The sequence below is a fragment of the Perkinsus marinus genome (genome assembly GCF_000006405.1).
Source record: "Perkinsus marinus ATCC 50983 genomic scaffold scf_1104296944684, whole genome shotgun sequence".
In the NCBI taxonomy this organism is placed as follows: Eukaryota; Perkinsozoa; order Perkinsida; family Perkinsidae; genus Perkinsus; species Perkinsus marinus.
In genome coordinates this window covers 55,228-80,238 of record NW_003211319.1, presented here as the reverse complement: position 1 = coordinate 80,238, position 25,011 = coordinate 55,228, and the positions used below count along the sequence as shown (strand labels likewise).

Here is a 25,011-nt window from a genome sequence, read left to right as displayed (position 1 = left end):
TATCGCGTTTTTTGGAGAAGATTACACCACTTAACGTAAAACGGGTGATGCCTGATAAATTCGGTCAGAGCTGTTCGCCAGGAACAAGCTTCCCACCGTATTCAATGGTTCACGTGCGCATGCTCTCCGTACGCATATACAGAACAGAGCCCAGCTATCTATGCGCAGTATTGGGGATTCCACATACTACTCCTACCGAATTTACGCCGCCATTCTTACACATTTTTCGCTGCAAACTTCGTAGTTCGTGTTTCTGATTTATCCCACGATGAACTCAGCCTATCTTCTTCTCCTCAGTATCGCACAAGTCGAAGCTGAGGTGATTCGGGCACACCCTGGTAGTAGTATGGCACAGCGCATACTTGCGGGTCCTTCTAACTTCTCCTATCCCCCGAACTGCTCGAAGAATGCCAAGCCGAAGGACAAGCCCTTCTGTGCTACTGGGGAGCTCGATCTCGGACTGAAATGGGTGTCAATATCGATACTTATTTCTTCGATGCGTTCGATCCAACCAAAACTGTTCTCTTTGGACTCAATGCTACTATTAATAAAGGTATCCCGGAGTCCCTCGAGGTTAAAACTGGTGGTTGTGCGACCCCTATCGTGGTGGATCTGATACCGAAACCTATAACACATCTACTAGATGGAGCCATTGAGATCTGCACATCAGGAGGCGGTCCAGGGAAGTATGATCCGAAGACTAGAAGCTACTTGGCTGAGTTCAAGATTTCAGGTGAGGCTGGATTTTACTCCAGGGTGAAAAGAGCCATCTATTTCGGGGTAAATTTCAGTGCTGTTGGTAAGGCGTGGCTCAAACCTCATTTCGACATTGGCTTCGACGCGACTGTGATTTCCTCTACCGGAGACCCGAAGAGCCTTCAGCTGACTCTAGAATTTCCCAACACAATGACTACAGTGAACGGTTCCGTCTTAACATGGCATATTCTCGAAAGAATGAGCTTTGATATGTACTCGACTACAATGGGCCATCACTACACCAATCTAACTTTCGTAGACAAGATCATCCAATTCCAGCCTTCGCAATTGGACTCGTGATGCAAGGGTGACCAGTCACCTTTGCTACACTCTGTGTTGGCATTCCATACCATACTTGACACCACAATCGAGTTAGGTCACCAAGCTTAGTTAGAGATAGCTCAATAGTGGTATGAACAGGTTTGGTCGCATAGAATTTTTCATTCTTTGAGCTATTCGTTCTTGAAGATCGATGGCTATTTCCACTCGAGATTAAGCGTTGTGTTACCGATTCGAACGTTTCGAACCCGTCGTTTTGGCCCATCAAGTGCTCCCGCGAAATTGATTGTACCAAGGCGTATCTTGGGGTTAGGGCATAGGTGCGCCACTCAATGGAATTGGATAAATATGCCTTTAAAAAATGTAGTCACCTAGTGACCCTCACAAATAGATAAGTTCAACTTTACTCGCTCGCTGGTTCACCCCGAACACTCTACCATACTATTGTTAAATAGTTGTTGTCCAATAACATACATTCATTTAGTTAGTTGGGAGTAGTGGGTAGTGGTGCGAAAGCATGATACGTTGCTACAGAACGTGTGAGATCCGAAGGTCTCAACCTCGAAGTTCTGTCGAAAACTTTCCGAAACTTGCAACGCTGGATGCTTCGCTCCGCATAAGTAGCGGCGAGGTTAGGGGATACTCTCATCTGCCAGTGGCACCGAATTGACTCTCTGTGGCAGACTGCCACAGAGAGTCAATTCCGGTGCTCTCTGGGCCAGAGCCTCTGGATGATGACCCTCGTTTGACTACTCATGCCTCGCAAACCAACTTCAACCGGATGCGGGTGGGTGGGTTCAGAAAAGTCCCCATTATCTAAATGGTAACTGGATGTTAATCGATCCAACACCCCTCCCCCATCCACAACGCAAACCATTCGATCGTTTGTTGACCTAGCCCAATAAATTGACCTTCATACAGTCTTCCTCGCTTCGGCGAACATTGCACGCGAATACCTAGCTTGCGTGCAGTGCTCGTCGAAAATAAGCGCAGCGCGGAAGCACATTGGGGGAAGCTAGTAGATATCTCAAAATACCTCATGTCAAGATCACCGAAATCTTGAGTCCATAATATAAACTCCATATACGTCAATACTATCCGAAGAAGCCCGAGAAAGTGTCCCAGGTACAGCTCCGGGGTGCAAAAATTTCTCCTTAACGGCTAGCATACGGGTCGCTATTTCAATGGACTCATCTTGAGCCTCGGATGCTTCATATCTTGTATTTCAGCAACACTCTGATCAGAATCAAAAACTTGGGGTGTGACAGGTAGGAAGATTCTCAGTGAGAATTTCTCACATCTCGCTCGCTCGGATAACCTTTACCAATTCAGCGGACTTGCCGATACATGTTCAGGAACTTGGAGTACTTCAACCGGACTCAATTTACCTCAATCTAGAGTTCTAGCGAAACGACACCACATAACCCAAGGAGAATTGTTCTACCAGCAACATAAAGACCCTGTTCACCTCCTGCTTCGACTAAGCGAGATTTGCAATACGGCTCATTGTGCAGCCCTACTAGTGTAAAGTTTACACTGTAAACGCTACCAGCTCGACATGAGATATAACGTCAACGCCAGGGTTGGATCCGGGGAGAGTTCATTGCAGGCGCCGAGCTCACTAGGCCGGCGGGCCTAGGTCCGTAAAACCACGCGTTGCTGGATTGGACAACTGGCCGCCAATGGCGGCCCGCCATTCACTGTCCTAGCAACCAATTTCCGCCTTCTCGAGGATCGACCTGATTAATATTGTAACAGCCTCTTGTTGCGGAATCATGGGTTTAGTCACGTGTCGAGTTCGGAGCTCAGCGTAAACTAAGGTTAGGCCTAAGCACTATGGTTGGACGAAAAGCGGGCCGGAAGCCCGCGTTCTGGCATCGCCAGTGGCCACCCGAGTAAGTTACGACACTCACCCCTGAAAGTTACGACATTCGTCCCGATCAGCCGTAGGTTATGCTAATTAGATCAAACAGACGGAGTCACTAAAGTTGGTCTACTGTATCACTAAAAGTAACGCGCGCCCATCTGATCGATCTTGTCGCGGATAATTCAGCACGAAGTGTTGAACCCAACCTCTCATGCAAGCGCGAACCCCTAGTCCGATGCGTAGTTCAGGTGTATGCTAAGTGCTGCTGCTACTAATTCGTTACATCTTATTCATCGAAAGTATGTGTCTTGTCGTTGCAGTCGGGGGCCAATGGGTAAAGAGCCGTGTGGGGTTCAGTTACCTTGTGCCTAGGCTTCTGCTCTTTATGTCCTCAACTATACGGATATTGGACTATAAGATAGAAAATGGAAAAGAGAGATATCAGGTCATACTCTGATTGCATCGCTGATCAACTATGAGTTGAATTTACTCAAATCGTATAGACGACGCTCTGGAATAATAGATTCTTGAGAAGTATGATGTGCGCGGAGTTTTCACTAGTGTAGGGAAACATGCACATGGTCAACTACAAATGTTGGTGACACTATGAAAAATTTTGAGGAAATTTAAGGAGATTCTTATTGGTACCAGTACATCAATACCCGAATTCGTGTGAGGAAAGCGCACATATACGCATACACGAGTTGACACAATCTCAGAACTTTCAGGTTGAATATCCTCACGGTAGAGGGGTGAAGTGGGTGGCACCATTCGCTATAGGTGGACAATATAAGCAGGATATGGCTACTGCTAAAATTAGGTAACCTCAGATTGGAGTGGTATTGTGAGAAATTGTCATTACTAGGTATCAACAGCAGCAAGATCAATCGCAAAAACTGCGTGCCCAACTGGATGCTCCTGGCTCGGGTCAACCTGGATCAGCGATGGATAGTCTACATGGAGTTGGCAGTAGTGCTACTGGTAGAATGTCCATAGTCTTTCACTCAACTTGGCATCATCGGAGTTCTTACAGGCCATACTGGAGCTCTGCCGAATAGACAACGTCGTCTCACATTGGCCCAGCAGCAGTTGAATGCTACGACGGGGGGCGTGGGAGCTGCACGTCTTGGTGCTGCATTCGGTGTGGGGAACACTGCACAGGTAGTAGTATGGTATATACATATTTTGACTTAGTGATGATGAGAAAAAATGAGATCTATTCTTGATGATTTTCATACCAGATTTTTTCAGAGTGGGAAATATGTACATAATCAACCACATATTTTGGTGACAATATTAAAGTTTCGAGGCAACTTTGAGGAATTTTCATTGATATCTGTACATTTCTAACCTAATTCGTATATGAACTATTTGCCATAGTAGTGACGAAACTCAGATGAGTAAAGCGAACATATATGTCGACACTGCCTTTTCCCGTGTGATATTCAAACTTATTTTGCTCGCTATATGTATTGGAGTTTCACCCGTTTTACTTGAAGTGGCGTAAAACTCGGTGAAAAACGCGATATTCGCGGTGATATGCAGTAGTCGTAGAGTATGTTTTTCATATCACTAGGGTGGTGAAACTCCATTGTTATATCATACATAGTTGTTCACTTCGAATGATATACTCTTGTGGATCCGTTCTCAGGTAAAATGCATTTGTTTTGGTGGAGCTGGCGTTGGTGATTCTGAGTTCGTCACATGTTCCTCGTGCTGTCGCAAAAGTCATTGCAAGTAGTAGTAAGCTTTGGTGACGCTTTCGCTGGTGTAGGACTTCCCTGTTAGGTGTGTGAGAGCGGATGCTGATGCCAGGGACTTCGTGTGCCCTTTTTGCAGGATGCTGAATATGGACCCGTTCGAGGTTGGCCTGGATGTACGTGAAGTGGCGTCGGATTTTTCCACTAGTGTTTTCTTCATATTATGATGAGTTAATTTTCAGCTTTTGGGGTTTGTGGCGTCTGCTCGGAATATGACGGCACCTAGTGCAGTGGAGTCCACTCTGAGTATGCGGCTCAACGTGACGAGTAATCAAATAAGGGAGTGGCAAGCGAAGTAATAGCTGCATACGCTTTCCCTTTGAATGATGGTGGATTGATTGATTATATCAGGAAGTATAATGTTGCTGTTCGCTGCGTGGCAGTGGCGAATAAGAGAAGTCATGTTACTAATGGTCCTCTTTGGCCGTTGGAGGTGCGAGCAAGTGTGAATAACTATCGTGATGTTTTCCGGATCTCCCCTGGGAAGTACGGGCATGTGCGACGAGAAGTGACGAGTAAGTGTATGGGGCTAGATGGTGTGATGTATGAGTTTTATTATGGTTGACGAGTTTATGGTATTATTTTCAGGCAAATATATTGATGATGTCCTCCGTCCTAACAACAATGTTGTACATATTACTTATAAGACTGGTTATGATCCTAATCAGGGCGCACAGTCCGTTGCGGCACAGCCCCCGAGGTAACCGAGATGAACGTTTTACGGTATAAAATGGAGTTCACGTGAAGTGGTGTAATGGTGCATCACCCCGTGTCACTCGTCACATGCGTTTTTTAAGGGATGAAACTCCAGTGTTATCGCAGGTTCTTCTTTGGTGTTGTTGTGACTAAGCCTGTGTCACCTGAGGAGCTCTTAGCGAGTGTTGTGAAACCCTCGTTGGAAGAGTGCCGCAGACAAGACCTGGACATAGTCATGTAATGCGATGTGGGGAAGCGTACACGTGGTCAGTGTTTTTTATATTCAACAAGTTGTTGGTTACTAACAACAATGGTTAGCAATGGCATCCTTGTCAGCTTGCCGGTGGAATACGAATAAGGTGTGGGATTATTAGAGGAGAAAATGAATTATAACTTGACCATTTTCCTATGTTCTTCACATACTTTTCCTTTTTTCCCATTACTCTTCTCATCTCCCCATTACTTTTCCGATTTCCGAATACCCCCTATCTTCCCCATTTTTTATTAATTTTCCCAATCCCCCCGTTACTTTTCCGACTTTCCCATCAATTTTGTGATTTTCCCGTTACTTTTCCGATTTTCCCAATAAATTTCCCAGTTTTTTCATATACTTCTCTCATTGCTTTTTCTCTACTATTTTACCATTTTCGTGTCTTTTCAGGCTCGGTCGGAAAAGAGCTCGGGAATTACAAGATGAAGATCTCCAAGTAGGTTGTGAGTTTCCTCGATCATCTCTAGTTTTCGAAGCTCAGATTAACACTCGTGAGGTTCACGACATACTGCAAACTAAATGCCCGATATCGCTATGCGAAATAGAGCTGCCGGCTCGCGGTGGGTCTGTCGGTTCTGCTTTTCCTGCTTGAGTGATGTTATTCTATAGGAGTTGATTGTGAACATTTACAAACTTTCGATGCGAAGGCGTATATAGACATTAATAAGTTAACTGCTAACGTGGATAAACGGTAGTTCGCCGCGCGGGGTCGAGTCCTGGGGTGCAGACTGGCTTTTGTAGGTGGCATTGTCCAATATGTTCGAAGCCTTGTTTGCCGAGTCAACTAGTTCTGGACAAGTTCGCTCTGGAGGCCTTGAAGAACGGCCGAGTTGCTGCTGATACTGGTAGTACTGGAAGAAAAGGAATGTTTTGTTGGAGTTTCACTTGGAATTTTCACTAGAAAAATAACACAATTTTCAATGTGAAATGTGTTTTTCACTAGTGTTTTTCATCTGTAGCTGCTTCGGATGACGAAGAATGGTTTAACAAACGGATGAGGCTGGACGGACAGGGTCGATGGGAAGTTCTACCAGATGAGGACGTGAGCTGGAATGGGGTTACTTGTCGTCGTTGTGGAGTGTTGAGCGTTGGAGGAATATATGTTTGCTGAGCTTGGGAGTTTCCCCATTGAATATAGAAGTTTACGTAGAAATCAGGGTAGAAATGTAGAGAAATTAATGGGAATTTTCCTAAGTTTCCTCGGAATTTTCATATTGTCAACAGCATATGTCGATATTTTTCTGCCCGCACTGGTGTAGTCGTAGTAGGAATAATTTGCTGTTATCTTAGTTGGAGGGCGAGGAGAGTGAAAGTGAAGAAGATAAGCCTCCGAGTGACGTCCCGATGCCGCCGGAAACAGCTCCTTCTACTGATGGTAAGTTGTTGTTGTTGTTGTTGTTGTTGCTGTTGTTGCTGTTGTTGTATATGTTGTATATGTTGTTGTTGTATATGTTGTCGTATATGTTGTTGTTGGATATGTTGTTGTTGTATATGTTGTTGTATATGTTGTTGTTGTTGTTGTATATGTTGTTGTTGTATATGTTGTCGTTGTATATGTTGTTGTTGTTGCTGATATTTGAGCTTAATAGGACGACCGTGCAAGAGTAGAACCATTATGTGTTCATCACGTTTACGACCTAGTCTTGAATATTGTTACCCTCATAACGTGCTTCTATCTTCCTCGCCTTCTTGTGGTAGGTGTCTCTAACCCAGTACTAGGGAGTCCTGGTGAGGATGCTAGTCCTGATGCTGCTGCTGCTAGTGATGGGGAGAATGTCGTGAGTTTAGATGACTAGGCTGGAAGATCTAGAATGCTCTCCCCATTCGTGCTACATAATACCTAGTTTTATAGCTACCTCGGGTGTCTACGATGTCGTAGTAGCATCACGACTGCGACCACGACGACGACGATGAGCGAGGATGTACGTTTATACCTATGATTACGACACAACTGCTGATGGCAATCTAATGTGTTGTGTTTATGATGAGGAAAGCGAGTAGAGGATTTATTGTTACTGTTGTTGTTACTGTTACTGTTGTTATTGTTGTTGTTACTGTCGTTACTGATGTTACTGTTGTTGTTACTGTTGTTGTTACTGTTACTGTTGTTATTGTTGATGTTGCTGTTGTTATTGCTGTTGTTGCTGCTGTTATTACTGTTGTTGCTGCTGTTATTACTGTTGTTGCTGCTGGTATTGCTGCTGTTGTTACGGTTATTACTGTCGGCTGTTGTTACTGTTGTTGATACTGTTGTTGCTACTATTGTTGTTACTGTTGTTGTTACTGATGATGGTCTTCAGCGTCTAACTCCAGAGTGAACTTAGTTGTAGGGCCGTTCAGTAGCAGAACCATCATGTGGCCGCAGTGTTGTGCTAACTATCACCAAATGAGCGTTAACTTACTCTCTCTACTTAACTCTGGGTTGTTGCTGTATTCGATTCTGTTAGTATTATCACTGTCAATGGACCCTCCCAACTACGACCATCTATTCAAGCTACTCATAATAGGTAAATTCGCTCATGTCGTTTTTTGTGGTATTCTCCTCCTTGTAGGTGACAGCGGCGTAGGTAAATCTTGTTTGTTACTTCGCTTCTGCGATGATGAGTTTAATGACAAGCAGTTGGCGACTATCGGTGTCGATTTCAAGGTAACGTGTTTGTCGTGTGAAGGGTGGTTCAGTGAAGTCTCACCCGCGATGTGGAGAAACACTAGTGGGAAACACAACTCAATTGTGTTATCTGCCGCGGAAACATATACGTTCTACAACTCACATGGAGTATAACACCACTTGAAACGGGTAAAACTCCTGATGAGTTGTAGATTCCCTCGAAGAATCAGTTGTATATGTGATATATTCTGATAAACTACTGTCCAAATCTACATCATCATCGTAAGATGCTCAGGTGAAGTATATCTCTTCGATGGGTAAACGTTTGAAGTTGGCGATATGGGACACTGCTGGACAGGAACGGTTTCGCACACTCACTTCTAGCTACTACAGGGGTGCTCAGGTAAGTGGATAATCGCTTGATTTTTATTGTCAGCTCGAAGTTGAATACCACACTTCTTTGACTTCTCCATCGGGGGTGGTCTGTTGTAGAGGTGTACTGTATAGTAGTGGTTGCTTTTAAGGGCATCGTGCTTGTCTATGACGTTAACTCACGAGAGAGTTTCGAGAATCTGGAGTACTGGTTGGAAGAAGTTCGGAAATACGCCACAAGTCGCAGCTCAGTGAAGATGCTGGTGGCCAACAAAGTTGACGAAGTGAATGTTAGCGGAGCGAAGTTTTTTTCATTATTGTTGCCGTTGTTTTAGGGTGGTGATGTTACACGGCGAGAAGGGGAGAAATTTGCTATCGAGCATGACATGCTGTTTATTGAGAGTAGCGCCAAACTGAAAGTCGGAGTGAAGGAGGTGTGTGCATGCGTGCTGATATTTTCATACCAACTTTTGAGCAGATCTTCCAACAGTTGGTGTTGAAGATTCTGGACACGCCGGACCTGCTGGAGAACACAACACCGTTGGGAGCTACTCGTAAGAGATACCTTTCCTGACTTTTTCGATGGTTTCACGGATGTGAAATTGATAGGAAATAGTGGGATGAGCTCCGGCTGGTAGATTTCCACATATGTAACAGAATAAAGCGATTCAGAATTTATGAGTTTTTCCCCGTCTGGATTGTCTCCTACGGTGAGAAGCAGCTAAACAGAGTTTTCCCCCGTGATATGAAAAACACTAGTGAAAAAACATATTTCACAAACCACTGCATATCGCAAGATTGCATTTTTCACACAGTAGTATGTCACCTCACGTCAAACGGGTGAACCTCCAATGTGTATACCCCATTCGCTTGGCAAGAGGTTACTGTGAATGGCCCTATATATGTCTGTTGAGTGCTGATCGCTATGTATGATGATCAGCGTTACTTTAGAAGTTGCTATTATCTGATCAAGCGTTTTAACTAATTCGTCTAAGATCAATCTCGGTCTCAGTTTGGGGAAATTGTGGTAACGTCTCGTTGCTCGAAAGTCATGCAAGGAAATACTTACAATTCAACAGATCTGGGTAGGAGTGTGTATGCTTTGATGTCTCTCAGGTTCGACTAGAATTCTATCAGATTTCTCGCGAACCCAACAGGAAGGTGCCGAAGATGGTTCGTATCATGAGAGACAATGTTTGTGTTGAATACGTGAACCGGTGGGTTTTCGAATTGTATATTCGTCTTGCAATCATAGTGCAGTATTTTCATAATTGGTTTTTCTACCGCTGCATGCTGTTACTTAGAGGGTTTAGTGAGCGCTGCGTTTTGGGAAGTTGATGAAAAGATGGGATGATGAATATTTTTCATCGTATTAGAGATACCTGTGTTAATTTTCTCAACTATGGCTTCGGCAACTGTGCAGGACATCACAATGAACGACCTCTCTGAAGGTGAGCTAAAAAGGGCGACAATTTTTTTGACGGTTTCTTTGAGGTTCTTCATCGAGAGTAAAAAGTTATATGGCGAGTAAAGTGGAGGCCTTGGAGGCGATAATAAGAGAAAAACAACAGGTATAGTGTTGGTGGAGTGTTCACGAACTGGCTTGTGAAGAAGTGTTTTAGAACGTTAATCGTCTCGAGGCTCAGAGGAATGAGTTGAACAGCAGTGTACGACAGTTGAGGGAGGAACTACAGGTAAGTGGTGTTGGAAGTCTTTATATGAGTGAAATCGAGAGGGAACATATGAGATCAAATATCGCATCGGGTAGCAGAGACTGGAGTTTTTAACCCATTTCTTTGTAAAGTGGCATGACACTGTATGTGGAAACGCGATATGAAGTGAATTGAAAACACTTCGCGAATAAGGGTGGGCAAATCATCCCATATCACATGAAGAACATATCACGTGTTTTACGGCTCATGAGCGTTTTTCGCGTAGTGAGATGTGGAATATGTTTTTCATATCACGGGTGAAACTCCGGTTAAGTTGGTGGAAGATATCCCAATGTATTAAAAAATATGTTTTTCTTCAGTTGTTGTTGGAACCGTGCAGCTCTGTGGGTGAAGTTGTGAAGCCGATGGGAAAGAATCGCGTGTTGGTGAAGGTAGACTGCTGTTGTTGGTGATGATGGTTATACTGTTACTTGTTATAGAGTGGTAGCGAAGGAAAGTATGTTGTTGACGTGGACCCGAGCATCGACATCACTAAGTGCACTCCTACGACGAGGGTTGCCCTCAGAAGCGACACGTAATCTACATTGAGAGTCTATAGCGCAATTTCTGTTCACAGAGTTGGCAATACCTGTGTACCTGTTACATTCACAGGTTTACATATTGTGAAAATTATATGTGTTTTTGCTCAGCTGAGCTCAGGAGTTTCCTCGTTGTAGAAGGCTACTCAGGAAACCGGGTAGAAGTCTATAGAACTCCTTTAATTTTCATATTGTCGCCAACACATGTTGTTTTTCAAGTGCATATTTCTCCATACTAGTAAAACAAATCGGATATAGCATTGATGAAGTAGCTGCGAATTCACATGATATCAATGCTATCAGATATACTCTACATAAGCTGCTTCCCTCGAAGGTCGATCCTCTGGTATCTCTGATGAAGGTGGAGAAGGTCCCGGATAGCACCTACGAGATGGTTGGCGGCCTCGACAAGCAGGTGAGTACAGTGCGTAAGTTGCCACTGTGGAAATTGCAGTTGTTGTAGATTAAAGAAGTTAAAGAAGTTATCGAGTTGCCGATCAAGCATCCTGAAATCTTCGAGAGTTTGGGTATTGCTCAACCCAAGGGTGTACTGCTGTGAGTTGATTCTAATGATGTGATTAGCTTGGTCATTCTGCGTGATGTAGATACGGTCCACCAGGAACGGGAAAAACCCTGCTAGCTCGTGCTGTGGCGCATCATACGGACTGCACTTTCATCAGGTGGGTGACTCGGGGTTTTGACTCTGATGAGGTTTTCGTTTGCCTTAGAGTTTCGGGAAGCGAGTTGGTCCAGAAGTATATTGGTGAAGGATCACGAATGGTAAGTGGGGTGTTTGGGGATATAAGGAGGAAACGGTTTATGACAGTGGCTGTGTGGTGTAGTGGTATTTTTCGAGTTTTGGGTGTGCGAGATCTCGGGCTCGATTCTCGGCACAGACTTCTTTAGGTTCGCGAGTTATTCGTTATGGCTCGAGAGCACGCACCGTCTATCATCTTCATGGATGAGATCGATTCCATTGGAGGGCAGCGTGTCGAGGGAGAGAGCGGTGGTGACTCGGAGGTAGGCAAATGCAACCCGGATTTTCTTGGTGACGCTTTTCCCGTCTAGGTGCAGCGAACAATGCTGGAGCTACTGAACCAGCTGGATGGTTTCGAAGCATCTACTAATATCAAGGTGAGGGGAGAGTAGCCGCTACTTGGGCAGCAACCATACGTTATGTGATTCAATCGCAGCGATTCAGTCAGCTCCCACTGAACTGTGCTATCGGTTTAGAATAGGATCGAGAGCTCTATCTATTCCCTGGCCTTGATTTGAGCGATAATGGGTGTTTGATATTTAGGTCATCATGTGTACCAACAGAATTGATATTCTGGATGACGCTCTACTCCGTCCTGGTAGAATTGATAGGAAGATCGAGTTCCCCAACCCGAATGAGGTGAGTGATAATGCTGCTGCACATTTTTGGTAGACGCTTATTTGCTATAGGACGCTCGGGTTGAGATTCTGAAGATTCACTCGAGGAAGATGAACCTTATGCGTGGCATCAATCTGCGCAAAATTGCCGCTCAGATGAACGGAGCCTCGGGAGCTGAATCGAAGGTGACGCCACTAATACTACTGTGGGAATTATAACTCGTATGATGTGATTTGTATAATCATCTTCCGTGGAATTGGTGGGTAGGTGGTGTGTTTCAGGCCGTATGCACGGAAGCTGGTATGTTCGCTTTGAGGGAGAGGAGACAGCATGTTACACAAGAAGATTTCGAAATGGCAGTTGCCAAGGTGACTATTGGCCGGAATATTTTCCCCACTTTTATTGACTGTTCATGTACAGGTTATGCACAAGGACGCGGACAAGAACATGAGTCTGAAGCAGCTGTTCAAGTAAAGGAGGAAAGCAGAGGTTTCGTTACTGCTTGTTATTGACACCATCCTTCTTGTGTTTGAATAGTGTCAAGCAGGGAAAGGGGACCTTTGAAATCATGTGCATATAGTTGCCCTGTTGTAAAGACTCCTCTGCGAACCGTGTAATCATCTAAGTCAAGATTGAGCTCCGAATATAATATAGTTGAATATTATACTAATTTATTCGAAAAATGAATGGGAAATGTTCGGAATATTTCACTTTATTTTTCGGAACTTGTGGAAGTTAGTATTAGGTCATCACTCGAGCGGTCGAATTGTAAGTCGTTTTGGCCAATAAAAGTAGTCTTGCGGATATATAAGTGCACAATGGTGTACAATTGAGTCCACTGATCTCCGACTCGACATACGTTTTCAGTGAACCGCTTCATGGTGACTCCAGCGATTTATCTAGTACTGCTGTTGATCCCCATTGGGTTAGTACTTGCTATTGTTTTATTCAAGAGCCGGAAAGAACGTGAAGATACTGAACGGCCAACAGCACTGAACCTGAGAATAGGTGGTACGATTGATTCCTCCGAAGAGATTCTTCCTCGTGAATTCTCGTCAATCACATAAATCAACTCTGGACTAGGCATGGGAACTGTTGATGATCAAGTCCCACCATTAACTGATGAATATCTCGAGCCTCTACTTTATTCGCCATTCATAGTTGGTGTTGTTGTCGTTGCTAATTTGATTATTGTTCGGAATATAGTATTCACTCTAGGTGAAGCAGTGCATGCAGGCAGCCCCGTAGCTCCATCAGCACGGCGATACGCAGAAGCCAACGCAGTCGTAGATCTAGAAGTAAGCCTAGTTATTATGTATTCGCAGTGATGATCGGTAGACCATGACATGGGGTCTCGCGCTTACTACGGTAGCTTCTCGTTCGAGTATGTGCTTGTCGAATTAAAAGAACACTTAATCTGCAGTGAATTTGTTGGCCAATTAAAGTTGCGAATTCTGAAGATGAACTCACTTTGTCCAACTGTAGGGGCTTCATAACTTCTATATGATAAAGCATTTGATGGAAGCGAATGGTACGGGTTGTCATTCAGGCTGGATTGTCGCCGACTGGCACAGACTCTACACTCACTAGCGGTATGGAAATGATAGTAGGTCAGACGCTCAACCTTTGAATGGCCATTGCCTCACACGCACATGAACTCGTCGATGCTTGACAGAGATCCTCGCGATGGCTACCTAGAGTGTTGATTGAGTATTGTTCTCGTTGTTAACGCTCCGTGTGAATTATGGGATACTGTACCATTTCATTTCAGCACTCCCTGAGTTCAGTAAGTAAGATGAATGAACCCAACGTGATAGAGTATTTGCGGTTACACACGTCTCCCGAAGTGGAGGTGAGTCATTTTCGTCTCACACAGGGAGTTCGAGTCGGTGGAGCTAGTCGGGCAAAGCGGCGTGGTCATTGGTGATCGCGCGTAATCGCCGATGAGGAAATACACGACTTATGAGTTTATTGGCAAATAGAAATTCCGGAAAATGCGGGAGAGACTTTTGTGATATTTTTTGGGGTACGCGAGAGTTCGGCCAGGATCAGAATATGATAATAGCTTAGCTAGATGACTCCGTATCGTTTTGTCACCCGTATACGGAACTTAATTCTCTAGTGAGGAATGCTTCGGACGTATGAAGTGATTTTGATCTCGACCGCTTGGTTTTATGAGCTATCGAGACTGTTGAAAAGAATCGATCTGGTGTGAAGGCACTATAACTTCGTCAATTGTTTGCGTTTCATAATGGTAGTATATAACATGAAAACCACTATTGATTCATTTATGAATTGTTACTATCACTGAGTTGTCGTTGCTGCTACTGAAAAACTGACGATTCTACCCAAATAACTGTCACGTATATGCAAATAGCAAAGCTCGGATCCGTTCACATTCGTGACTAGTGTTCATTGAATTTTGAATGACCTTGTATGTGGTCGTCACAGTAGCCATTCCTGTTCAGATCCGCACAGACCTCGAGTGTGCTATTTGTCTAGAGGGCTACAACCCCGTCACTAGGGAGTTCCCTCGAAGTTGGGCCGCTCGGCTAAGGTGTGGCCATACGTACCATCATGACTGCATCGCGGCGTGGTTGAAAAAAGACGGCTCTTGTCCATTGTGTCGCCACAATGTCAGTGGTCGCTCTACTGTCCGAACGTGGTCATTGACATGAAAGTTTTGTGGAAGCATCAGTTGTTGCTTATTCGATTTTGAAACGCCTCAAGCGGCATTAGAAGGAAGCTCCGAATGGAGTTAGCATATATAAGTTTTCAACATTTTGTCAACAAGGTTGATAGTTCCCAAGCTGAGTTTTGTGAAGTACGATTATCATTATTATATTTCTTAGCGTAGTTTAGTACCTTTAGCGCGGTTGGTAGATCCATCCCCAGCGTTCTCAACGCTTCCACTGAATTGCTCTAGTCGAGTTCCTGGTCTATTGGTTTCAAGTGCAATAGTAGGAGATAGTGATGAAATTGAGTATCGGTCGCCGGGTTCATCTTGATCCACTTGTTATACGTGTTATCATGCTAGGATCTACTCAGTAGATTTGGTGTCACGACTTTGATGGTCGGCTGAGTTATTTTATTCGTCCAGATAGCCATTGACAGCCGGTGCTTCGACGAGATTCACCTGTATAGTCCGAGAAGCTTTCACCTGCACTTTCTGATAACCAGTGGAATCACAGTGAAAATGGAAACAACTGTCTTTAGAGCATATTGAGATTCTCAATTTGAGAGTAGCTTGATATGGTCTTCTTGTTATCTTCCTTTCCCCTTATTCCAAAAAGGGTGGACGTTCTGGGGTTCCCAGTTGTCGTTGTATCCTGTTTACTTTAGTCTGCGAGAACTCAGGTATCGTGCAATGGTGGCCTTGATTTCTCAAGTTACTCGTCATCCGGAATGCTGTATTTGGCAAATACAATTTGCTTGTCAGAGCTGTTTGCGACATTTCATCATTATCCGAATCCGGTGCGTACTACTCACTGTCTAGAAAGTCGATGCGTATCAGCGATCTCTGTACACTATCCAGATTCTGGATTCCAGAACAGTTGACGAGGAGTCAGCGTAAACGAAAAGCAGCCGATGGGTCTAGTATCAATCCGGTAGTGAAGGTGAGAACTCCGAGATGAGCTTACCCCATGATAGGGTCCCCATCCGTGGCGAGTTTGTTGTGTTTGTCCATTTACCATGTCCAAGCGGCAGCTTTCTATGACATCGTTCGTGTCCAAGCGACTGAGGTCATTCAGTAGCAGCAGGAGCTTAGCACTTCAATCTCAATCGACCCGGTCGAGTGCGATGGTCGCCGCAATAAGCCAACTACTCCCGGCTCGAGTGGGTCTCTAGTGTCCTCGTCATGCTCACCATCTCGGGTTGGATCTTTCGGGGGTTGAAGACCGTGAGCCACGGTGCAGTGGACTCACTCAATCAGAGCAGTGTGCGAGCTCGGGAGGTGAAGCTTATCCCGTCAAGTTCGGGTCCGTCACGGACCGTCCGTGTGCTCTCGGATTTGAGGAATGATGGACCGACTTAACCGAAGGTGCATTTCCCAAAGTCAGATAGCGAAAATGTTCGTTGCTTCGTTCTGACCTAGTACACAACCTACCCATGAATAGAGTACTTCGTCTTCATCCTGCTAATCCGCACAGTACCTTGCTATGGAAGGCGGAAGGCTTCAGGAGCCAACACGCAGAATCTGCGTGTTGCCAAAGACGGACGGACTGTCAAAAACGACTTTCTCCTGACAGTCGCCATGGATTCCCAGCTTGAGTTCACAAAGAAATGGAGTCGGAAACTACGGTCAGTGAGTCACTGACAGTGACGGTCACTGAGTGACCGTACCGAAACCGCCTTGAGTTGGCTAGAGAGTATAAGCGACTCATAATGAGCCCCTGCGATAACGTGGTTGGTTGTTTGGTCTGGTTGGGTGTGACCAATAGAGGTTGATGAGGATGCCGATGACGTGGAGCTCCTTGCTGAATAGAGTATTATGTCCCCTGATAGCTCTTGATGAGCATATTTGTCTCGGTTAGGGTCAATTGGACCCTTTGTGTTCATGGGCGAGCCCGGGGTGGCTTAACAATGGGTTTGAATTCATCGAAATAAATTGTATGTGTTCGTCTATTCAAAAATCACTAATTACTGATAAAAACCGCCAATTTTAAATTAGCAGTTTTTCAGCAGCCGTCAGAAGTGCGAGTGGCACTGTGCGACTGCGAGTCTTTGCTTCCTTCAAGACTTCCTGATGTTGATAAGGCGCAGTGCACGCCGTGATTCCATAGGACTCGCTGACCGAAGAAAACTCAGCTGATGAATTCCGACTTCAAGTCGGAATTAAAAACCAAGTTGGTTTTTAAACAGGAAGTGGCTGAATCGTGTCCTGTTTTAGGTGTCATGAAGTTAGATCTGCCTAGTCTACCAGAAACTTCTTCGGACGGTGAGACGTTTGGACGGACGTCGCGCATCACGTAATTGGTTCCGAGTCACTGCAACTGATGGGGGAAGCTCGGGGCGTCTATCGACAGTAGGAGAGCTAGGGGCAGTCTCTCCATAATCGGCGACGGAACTGAAACAGTGGTTAGAGAACTGCCGTATAGGAAACAAAGTAAGTGACACTCACTCTGATGAACTTTCACTGAGTGTCCCTCAGATGATGCTGGAAAAGCCTTGGGGTTCGATTGAGATTTTCCTTACTGAGAAAATATCTTGGTGGAGAAATCTGTAAGGTTTGCCTGAGAATAGCGACCTCATCCTGAGGTCCGAAAACTCGTACAGAAAGGCGTCCGACCGACGAAGACAAGTTCTTCCTATTAGAGAGAATGAAAAGGAGGACGACAATTGTAAGATTGTATCGCCGATCGTTGACAGCTTACTGCAATTCTGAAGAATAATGAAGTATAAGTAGTTCATGAATATCAAGTATAAAATGATGTTCTATAGGCGTCTTGCAATTCTCGCAGGTTCACCACCAATATAAGTGAATCCGATGCTGGGAAGATCGTATGGATGTAACATGTATCAGCAGCTTGTACACTAGTTACCATGCCTCTGGCAATCGTGTTGAGTTCGCATACGAGTCAGGTCAGCCTGTGAAGAAGCTTCTGACGACGTATGAAGACCGTGGAAAACTCGATCATATGGATGGATGGTGCAAATACGCAAATTTTAACTCATCATTCGAACCTCATATCAAATCTCCTGCAGATTTGGAGTAATATGGAGCTGGAAGAACTGCCGATAGACTCGTGCGAATTCTCGATACGATACGGTGGAGAATGGTGGTAAAACGTCACAATGACAAGCATGCGTACTTTCTGTTACATTGTTTCCATGAACGCCTGATCATGTTGTTGTTACCGTATGAGTGAACACAACATTCTTGTTTGTGTGCACAGTGAAAAATAGCGCAAATTTGAAAGGGGGCTGCCTCTACTCAGACGGCAACAAGTTTAATTGATTACATCTATCAATCACAATCTAGTTTCTCTTCCGAGAGTAGTAGATCGTGATGCTACGGTGACTGCAAGACCTTTGCATCACGAAGTGTTAAATTAATCGATTCTATGAGAAGTGTCATCATCCGATATGAAACTTTCGAAGAAGACTTCGTCGTCTCCACAGTCGGAAGCAGCTGATGACGATGATAGTTCGAATGAGAGGCATTCCAACATCGAAGATCTCAAGCTCCCCTTGTTCGATGCGGGGGAATCGGTATTGGTGCCTGAAAGGTATAATACCGATAGTTTAGCAAGCAAATACACAGTCTTATACTCGAAAGACCACAGGTTCAAATCTCGCTGAGAACTTCTCATCACAACTCAATCTAAATATGGTAAACTCCACTATACTGGAGAAAAGCTCTCAAATTTCTAGGGGGGAAACTTCAATGGAATAAAAGCCTACACGTTTCCTACTTGGGGTTAACACAGCTCCATTATCAGCGGATTCATCGATGCACTCCTTCGTGGTGGACTCCTCGTTGTTGTTGTTCTCGCAAGGCTTATCAACGGGTATAGTCGCTTGCTGAACAACTTCATCTTTCGAGGGTACTAGCCGCGGCGGGCGTGGCCGGCGTAGGACTAGTTCGGCTGCGCGAATTCTGCGACGACGATTGCCACGGTCCATAGGGCAATCGACGGTTCTCCATCGGTGTTCCCTGGGACGAATGGTGCTCTCGCGCATGCTCACGCTAAGACTCACTCTTTGGAGTTATCGTCGGAGCACTTGGGGTCAGCCGAAGAGTGAAGATCGACGAGCCGTTCCTGAGATCAGTTTGCGATGAGGTGTTTGCTCGTTGTTGTACCTCGGAATCGACACCTTTTGGAACGACCTGACTGGACGAGGTGAAAACAGACATAAAGTGATGGCCGAGCAACCACAGCCGTGATGGGAAGCTGATAGGTTGCGTGTCCAGACCAGTGTTGTTGGAATATATGCTCGCTTTCCTCAGCTGAGCTCAAGAGTTTCCTCACTAATTACAAGAGTTCACATAGGAATTTGGGTAGTAGTGTACAGAAACCAACGAGAATTCTCTAAATAACCTCAAAATTTTCATAATGTCATCAACACATGTAGTTGACCATGCACATTTTTCCCGCACTGGTCCAGACTGCAACAAGAATAGTGGGCCCCCACAATAATCATCGACAATTTTGCTACCATAATTTGACTAATTTGCAAGTCTTCTAAAGAAGATCTTCGAGTCGCGCACGCCCTGATATCTGTCGTACATTGCAATTGCTTTATCACTTCTAACGATGATGATCTCAACTCTACCTGATTTATCCCCACAAGGCTGCCTAGCGTTGATGGTAATCGAAGGATTATTCCTCCTCGTATTACAGGTAGTATTAGAGCAGTACGACAGAGAGAAATACCATCGACGATTCCCTCCTACTTTTTATCCTCACACCGAATTTTATACGTTAGAAATTTCAAAGGAATATATTGGAGTTCCACCTGTTTTACGTGAAGTGGCGTAAAACTCTGTGAAAAACGCGATATTCGCGGCCTGTAGTAGTCGTGAAATATGTTTTTCATATCACTAGGGTGGTGGAACTCCATTCATATTCATTCTCGGGATCATTGGCTTCAAAAACGAACTAGATGTTGGAAAGGTGTGGTATGATAGTTTTATTTCTCTTCAGTTCGATACGAGGCACTTCTCCGATTTCGCCGCTAGAAAGATGTGCCATTCGCTGAGCGGACTCATGATGCTCTTCTTGCCCCCACAGTAGGTTTATACTCGGCGTGGCTCTAGGAAAGGCTTCCCATAGGTACCTCCTTTGCCGGCTCTATGTGTATGCGGTAGTAGTAGTAGGATTGACGATGACGTGGCAGCTTGTGCCGGCCTTGCCTAAGTGGCGCTTTGGCGACTTCGGCGATATTGGAATTACCGTCTACCTCGTTATTGTCGGGTAGTACTACGGATATGCTTAAATTCAACGACTTATTCAATCGTCCTATGATTGCCGGCCATTACACTTTCTCCTAATGCATTTGATACCACCCTGCACTGAAGAGTCCTAGGAAACTACCAATAGACCCTTTGCAGATCATTTAGCTGTGCTGTATATATCGGATAAGTTCATATTCTCGTGGATCGCGGTGTTAGTCTATGTATTTTATGTAGCGATAGGAATTATAATCAACATTTATCACCGATGAAGCAATGAAAAAGTATCATGAAATTGAACTTTGACGGCTAAATGACATTTCAGGTTCTGGTTCTATTTTGAAAACCCCGTAGCTGTGCTCGCCCCCATTTTTTTCGCGGACCCCAGCGGAGCGGTGGTTGGCAAGTGGGCGTCGAGAAATATACCTAAGTAGTATCTTCAACTGAGTTACCCGATTCAATGGCCTATGGTGACTATCTCCTTTAGGCATAACCCTGCATGGGTTGGTACTAAGACCGTTATAGGCTCACTGGCAGTATTCGTAGTTACGTTCCTCACCTTATACAGACCAACATCGTTTACACTGAGATTCATGGTAATGTAATTTTGACCTCCTATGCAGATCACTCGTTCTCTCTCGAATTTGGAGTTTGAATGTGTCCAGCTGTGAGTGAGAGAATCTGTTGCGTAACTTGTTTTGTTTCGTGGCGCTGAACTCGTTCGAGAAATCGACCGACTGGGGTTCGAACTCGGGACCTCGGGTATGTGATATCGCCTTTCAGACCTCCTTAACAACAATGCTTGTCGAAGGGTTCGGCGGTAAGTTTGACAACTTTTATGTCGCCTTGGTTGTGATCAGTGCCTGGCTTCTTTTCCCGGCTAATTGATCTGTTCAGTAAACTACAGTTTCGTGCCACTAGCGTGTGTTCTTGGGCGTTGTGTTTTCAATACTGAATAGTTTCTCCTGCTGATTGGGCGACTGAACTGTGAGCGATTTCTTCTGCTATAAGGTTGCTGAATTCTGACTTTCTGAAATTTTCCATGGGGTCGGCGGCTGATCTCATACTACCCTTGTGAGCTTGCTACTTCGCTGGAGTCGACGATCTTATTCGAATTGTCATAGGTTTATAGTAGGTTTGTAATGGGTTAAATACTGTAGTAGTGGTAGGGTTATAATCTGTCTCTGATGGAGGTCTAGGAATCTACGGAAGAAATGAGATTTTGAATAGCCGTGAGGGCGGAAAGTCGCAATAGCAGTGTTTTCAATCGCTACCATGAACTTATCCATCACTCGGGAAATCGATCTCCAGTCTGGACTGCTTTGGTGGTCATGATTACCCTATAATGCTTGGCATCCTCAGAGTTTCCCTGGGTGCTTGCGCTCAGTTGAGCTCCCCTTTGTGCTTCACCGAGGATCGGTCAGCCGCTGATGTAGGGATCTTGGCGTCGTCGAATATCTCGAAATAGCCCACCATCTCGAATAAATCCTAGACCCGGGAAAGATCAGCTCCTAGACTCCACAACTGTTTCAACAGTCGTTTTCAGTGTCCTACGCGCCGCCTGACTTCTCCCTACCCTAGACTCGTTGTAAGCGTCTCTCCTTTGGTCAGGGTCGAGGCTTATCCTCATTGGCTACCTGCAGTCATAACTCTAGTCGAGGCTGTTGGTTTGAGGTATGACAATTTAAACGTTGAAGCTGCTGCTGGTCTGATGGTGTGCACTATTGATTTTCCGAAGGGTTGCGATGCCTTGTGCTTCCATGTCGGCCAGGCATAGAAGAGGAGTGCCCATCGATCACAAGCGATTACGTTCATATCTTACACCGTCAGTCGGTTTCACCCATTACGGAGTATTGTGTTGTACAGTAGCGCGAACCAAGGAAAAAATCAGCGGCTAATAGGTCATCGCACTCGTCGTCATCTGTGGCTTCCTAATGATAGCCGTATGATGCATTATCTGAGCGAAGATAATGGACGAGGCATGTGGTCGTTGTCAAGAGGATACTGTCCACAAGTTGGAGAGAGAACATCCTTCAGTACTGCGGACTGTAATCGAGTCTTGTCATCTAGATAGACTCCACCATAGATTCCACTGCACTAGACGATGGTTGTGGCTGGTTAGCGGCATAATTCTCCCGAGCGCTTTTGAGCTGCCAATATGAGGGGGAGATCTGTTGCTCTGACGCAACTTGATCATTATCTCGAAGATGACACACATCTCAGCTTGTCACATACATGCCAATTTCGATGTCGCAGAATACCTTTCCTCTCCGATAGTCTCATCATTATACCAACCTTGCCGATAGGTTTCTGGTGCCCCGTTAGTGTCCTCGCTAAGTCCCAAACAAGTGTGAGGGGTGTGTTAGCTAGGAATCTAACGCCTTCGATGGCTGACTTTGAGCTGAATCCGATATGCAACTTGAAAACGAGCTCTGCTGTCTTGAGCGTTAATGCCGTCACAGCGAATAGACAAAACGGCTCGAGAACAGCGGTAAATACTTATCACAGCATTAGGAGGTAAACACTAGGCCCCAAAACCGTTGCCATCGCTTGATACTCATCCAACTACAGTATAACTCAACAGCACTTTTCAAGGCAGAATGGTATCACGATAATCAACGCTAAAGTAAACTGAGATGAAACCTAATGTACGTCTTCAATCAATGCTCTCGCTGCCTTGCTCACCCTCGATGTTCGTTGTGGTTTTATTTTCAATACAGGATACCATCCATCCCACGAAACAACGTAGGACTGGGGTCCTCCGGGTTCCTCTTTAGACCGCCGCACACTCTCAATGATGCTCTTCAATAAGGCTTCTAGGCGACCAAAGAGATCGAAGAATCGACCTCGGACCCCAACCTGATCACGACTGAGTGATTCCATTGATGCCACTTCAGTCCACTTCGTACGAGCGATGAGCAAATTGTGTACATCACCAAGGCAGAGTTGACCGTAGACGTCGGCCCAGTCGAACCTTCGCTTCACCGACTTCGTTTTGAGTTCCCAGTAATGGGGGCATTCGCTGCCATTCTTCAACCCGCCTCCTCGCTTCATTTCAATGCGGCTTCCGGGAAGGCTCGACCATTCAGCTTTCCGTGACACCGACCGCCAGGCACCACCGTCAACGGCATCGATCTCCGACCGCACAACGAGAGACACACTGCCAAGGTTGAGAGCAACAACTCGGCGGAAAGACCCCAGTGTGCTGGCAGTAGTCATTTGGCGTTCAAACGAGTGACCACAACCGAAAACTTGTGCCTCCGCTGGCCCAACTCGTGTGAGGACAATAGTCCTACCGACGACGTCAAGGTCTATTTGAAAGGACTGGTCATCAAAGGTGTCCCAATTCGGCTGGAGAGCTCGCATCAGCTTTCGGAGATTGTTTCGGTCGGTGACTATGTCTACTGCCTGCCAGTCAAAGTCTGGTGTACAGACCGCCACGGCTTGGAACAGGGACTCTGTCGGAGACTCTTTTTGGCGATACAGGTTCTCATCGCAGAAGAACGTCCCTTGATCGTATTCGAGCTTAGGAGGCTCTTGTGAGTCTATGAGGAAGGGCGGCAAGCCCGGCACGATGATTCTAGGAACCTCAGTTGTTGAAGAAGGATGCCAGTTATAGGTAGCGATCTCCTTGGCATCCGACGGCAGGTCTGTCAGTGTTGGTTCGATCCAGTCCAGCCGAATAGTAGAAGATGACGACATTGATGCCACAAAACAACTAGAGCAGCAGGGAGGGCGCGGGTTCGATCCCTGGGAATCACATCCTATCAACGCGAACAGTCCGTATTAGGATTCGTAACCTAAGAAGGCCAACTTTCACGAGTCGACAAAAATTATGCGTTAAGGAGTTCTAAGGTAGAACAAGAGCGCAAGATTATCTCTTGAGCATCGTCATTTTTTCAATTTCCTTGCGTGTTTGTCATCAGCCACCAGTGACAACTCCTGAAAGAGTACTTGGCCCGACTCTCATTACGGATGCCTATGAAAAGTCCCTGAGTTGAACTATGACGCGGAGACCTCCTGTCGGAGGAACCCAAATACTGTTAGAGTATCCGACATGTAATTTGGATTCCACACTCGAGGGATGGGCCAGAGAAGCTTTGTCGTCTTACCTGCTAATCATTTGCTACCACACCATTTTGACATCGCCTTCTGCAGGGGCCTCGAGGCCAGTCGACTCACCCAGTAGAAGGAAAACCTGAGCATGATTGCATACCAAGTTTCGGTGGCTAGAGTAACGTCGTGTTGGTCACAGATGCTCCCGGGCTATCGGTGGTGACGCTGGGTTTGTAGAGCCTCTATATGTCAGCCGCTGAAGCGAAGACCGATGCTGGTACGACCGAAAGGGTCGTCGTCCGCTGCTGCAAGTGCAACGCTGTTGTGAGTGAGAGAGGATCTAGGAAGCATAGAAGAAGAACGAGGAAGTGAGTCTGATCGCCCTTCACTATCATCATGCTTGCCTTAGACATTCGAGCCAGCGTCCGCCACTACTCAGACCCAAGGTGCTTTATGACCTTCAACCACCTTACGCTGTTATCGCCGGCTTCCCGGAATACAAGACAGGTCAGTCGACCGCCGACTCGGTTTACTTCCAAATTGAAGCGCTATCGTTTCAACGATGCGGATCATTTTTGTCAGACTACATGCAGTTCGGTAACTACCCTGTAGACGAGATGGCTTTCGTCCGCTCTTGTAGACAAGAACCGTTAGCTTGTGGAGTAGGTCGGAATGGTCTGGATTACTGAATCAGTCTCCTCAGAAGTTCCGCCGGCCTCAAACCGAGCCTCCGCGTGCTACGTCTGAAAAAAGCCGTACCGCTTCGTACCGCACGTCCCGCTCATCGAGATCGACAAGCTACGGCAGCAACTCGTGCTACTCG

The 25,011-nt window shown here is 45.6% G+C and overlaps 7 protein-coding genes across 7 annotated transcripts; 5 read left to right on the top strand and 2 right to left on the bottom strand.

Moving 5' to 3' along the window:
* Positions 1-268: 268 nt before the first annotated feature.
* On the top strand, positions 269-7,560 carry Pmar_PMAR015565 (sumo ligase, putative; the record flags this gene model as incomplete). Its single annotated transcript, XM_002780017.1, has 20 exons — positions 269-338; positions 554-733; positions 1,719-1,822; positions 2,821-2,930; positions 3,651-3,722; positions 3,768-3,871; positions 3,936-4,063; positions 4,554-4,639; positions 4,691-4,778; positions 4,845-4,957; positions 5,014-5,177; positions 5,251-5,362; positions 5,485-5,595; positions 6,020-6,065; positions 6,111-6,189; positions 6,239-6,320; positions 6,371-6,474; positions 6,589-6,671; positions 6,920-7,004; positions 7,328-7,560. 20 exons carry the CDS (start codon positions 269-271, stop codon positions 7,423-7,425), a joined length of 2,019 nt encoding a protein of 672 aa, XP_002780063.1. The 3' UTR covers positions 7,426-7,560.
* Positions 7,561-7,613: 53 nt separating this feature from the next.
* Positions 7,614-7,874, top strand: Pmar_PMAR015564 (conserved hypothetical protein; the record flags this gene model as incomplete). The annotated part of the gene is made up of 1 exon (XM_002780016.1): positions 7,614-7,874. The coding sequence occupies one exon, from the start codon at positions 7,614-7,616 to the stop codon at positions 7,872-7,874; it is 261 nt and encodes an 86-aa protein (XP_002780062.1).
* A 216-nt stretch (positions 7,875-8,090) lies between these two features.
* On the top strand, positions 8,091-9,183 carry Pmar_PMAR015563 (GTP-binding protein yptV3, putative; the record flags this gene model as incomplete). Its single annotated transcript, XM_002780015.1, has 6 exons — positions 8,091-8,136; positions 8,182-8,276; positions 8,533-8,640; positions 8,762-8,899; positions 8,945-9,043; positions 9,088-9,183. The coding sequence occupies 6 exons, from the start codon at positions 8,091-8,093 to the stop codon at positions 9,181-9,183; spliced, it is 582 nt and encodes a 193-aa protein (XP_002780061.1).
* Positions 9,184-10,011: 828 nt separating this feature from the next.
* Positions 10,012-12,722, top strand: Pmar_PMAR015562 (tat-binding protein, putative; the record flags this gene model as incomplete). Its single annotated transcript, XM_002780014.1, has 15 exons — positions 10,012-10,060; positions 10,104-10,180; positions 10,232-10,303; positions 10,642-10,713; positions 10,762-10,856; positions 11,164-11,275; positions 11,324-11,415; positions 11,466-11,540; positions 11,589-11,640; positions 11,767-11,880; positions 11,929-11,994; positions 12,161-12,256; positions 12,307-12,420; positions 12,517-12,603; positions 12,656-12,722. The coding sequence occupies 15 exons, from the start codon at positions 10,012-10,014 to the stop codon at positions 12,707-12,709; spliced, it is 1,227 nt and encodes a 408-aa protein (XP_002780060.1). The 3' UTR covers positions 12,710-12,722.
* Positions 12,723-13,120: 398 nt separating this feature from the next.
* Pmar_PMAR015561 (RING-H2 zinc finger protein RHA1A, putative) lies at positions 13,121-15,118 on the top strand. Its single transcript, XM_002780013.1, has 4 exons — positions 13,121-13,243; positions 13,454-13,533; positions 13,785-14,087; positions 14,704-15,118. Exons 3-4 carry the CDS (start codon positions 13,980-13,982, stop codon positions 14,911-14,913), a joined length of 318 nt encoding a protein of 105 aa, XP_002780059.1. The 5' UTR covers positions 13,121-13,243; positions 13,454-13,533; positions 13,785-13,979; the 3' UTR covers positions 14,914-15,118.
* Positions 15,119-18,288: 3,170 nt separating this feature from the next.
* On the bottom strand, positions 18,289-19,094 carry Pmar_PMAR015560 (hypothetical protein; the record flags this gene model as incomplete). The annotated part of the gene is made up of 2 exons (XM_002780012.1): positions 18,289-18,458; positions 18,938-19,094. 2 exons carry the CDS (start codon positions 19,092-19,094, stop codon positions 18,289-18,291), a joined length of 327 nt encoding a protein of 108 aa, XP_002780058.1.
* Positions 19,095-22,775: 3,681 nt separating this feature from the next.
* On the bottom strand, positions 22,776-23,834 carry Pmar_PMAR015559 (conserved hypothetical protein; the record flags this gene model as incomplete). The annotated part of the gene is made up of 1 exon (XM_002780011.1): positions 22,776-23,834. One exon carries the CDS (start codon positions 23,832-23,834, stop codon positions 22,776-22,778), a length of 1,059 nt encoding a protein of 352 aa, XP_002780057.1.
* Between the last annotated feature and the right edge of the window lie 1,177 nt (positions 23,835-25,011).

Excerpts from the sequence above, each read along its gene's own strand:
- Pmar_PMAR015561 (XM_002780013.1), top strand. The coding sequence starts at position 13,980 with ATGGGATACTGTACCATTTCATTTCAGCACTCCCTGAGTTCAGTAAGT. Across the intron at positions 14,088-14,703 it reads ACACGTCTCCCGAAGTGGAG|ATCCGCACAGACCTCGAGTG; the intron begins GTGAGTCATTTT and ends ATTCCTGTTCAG.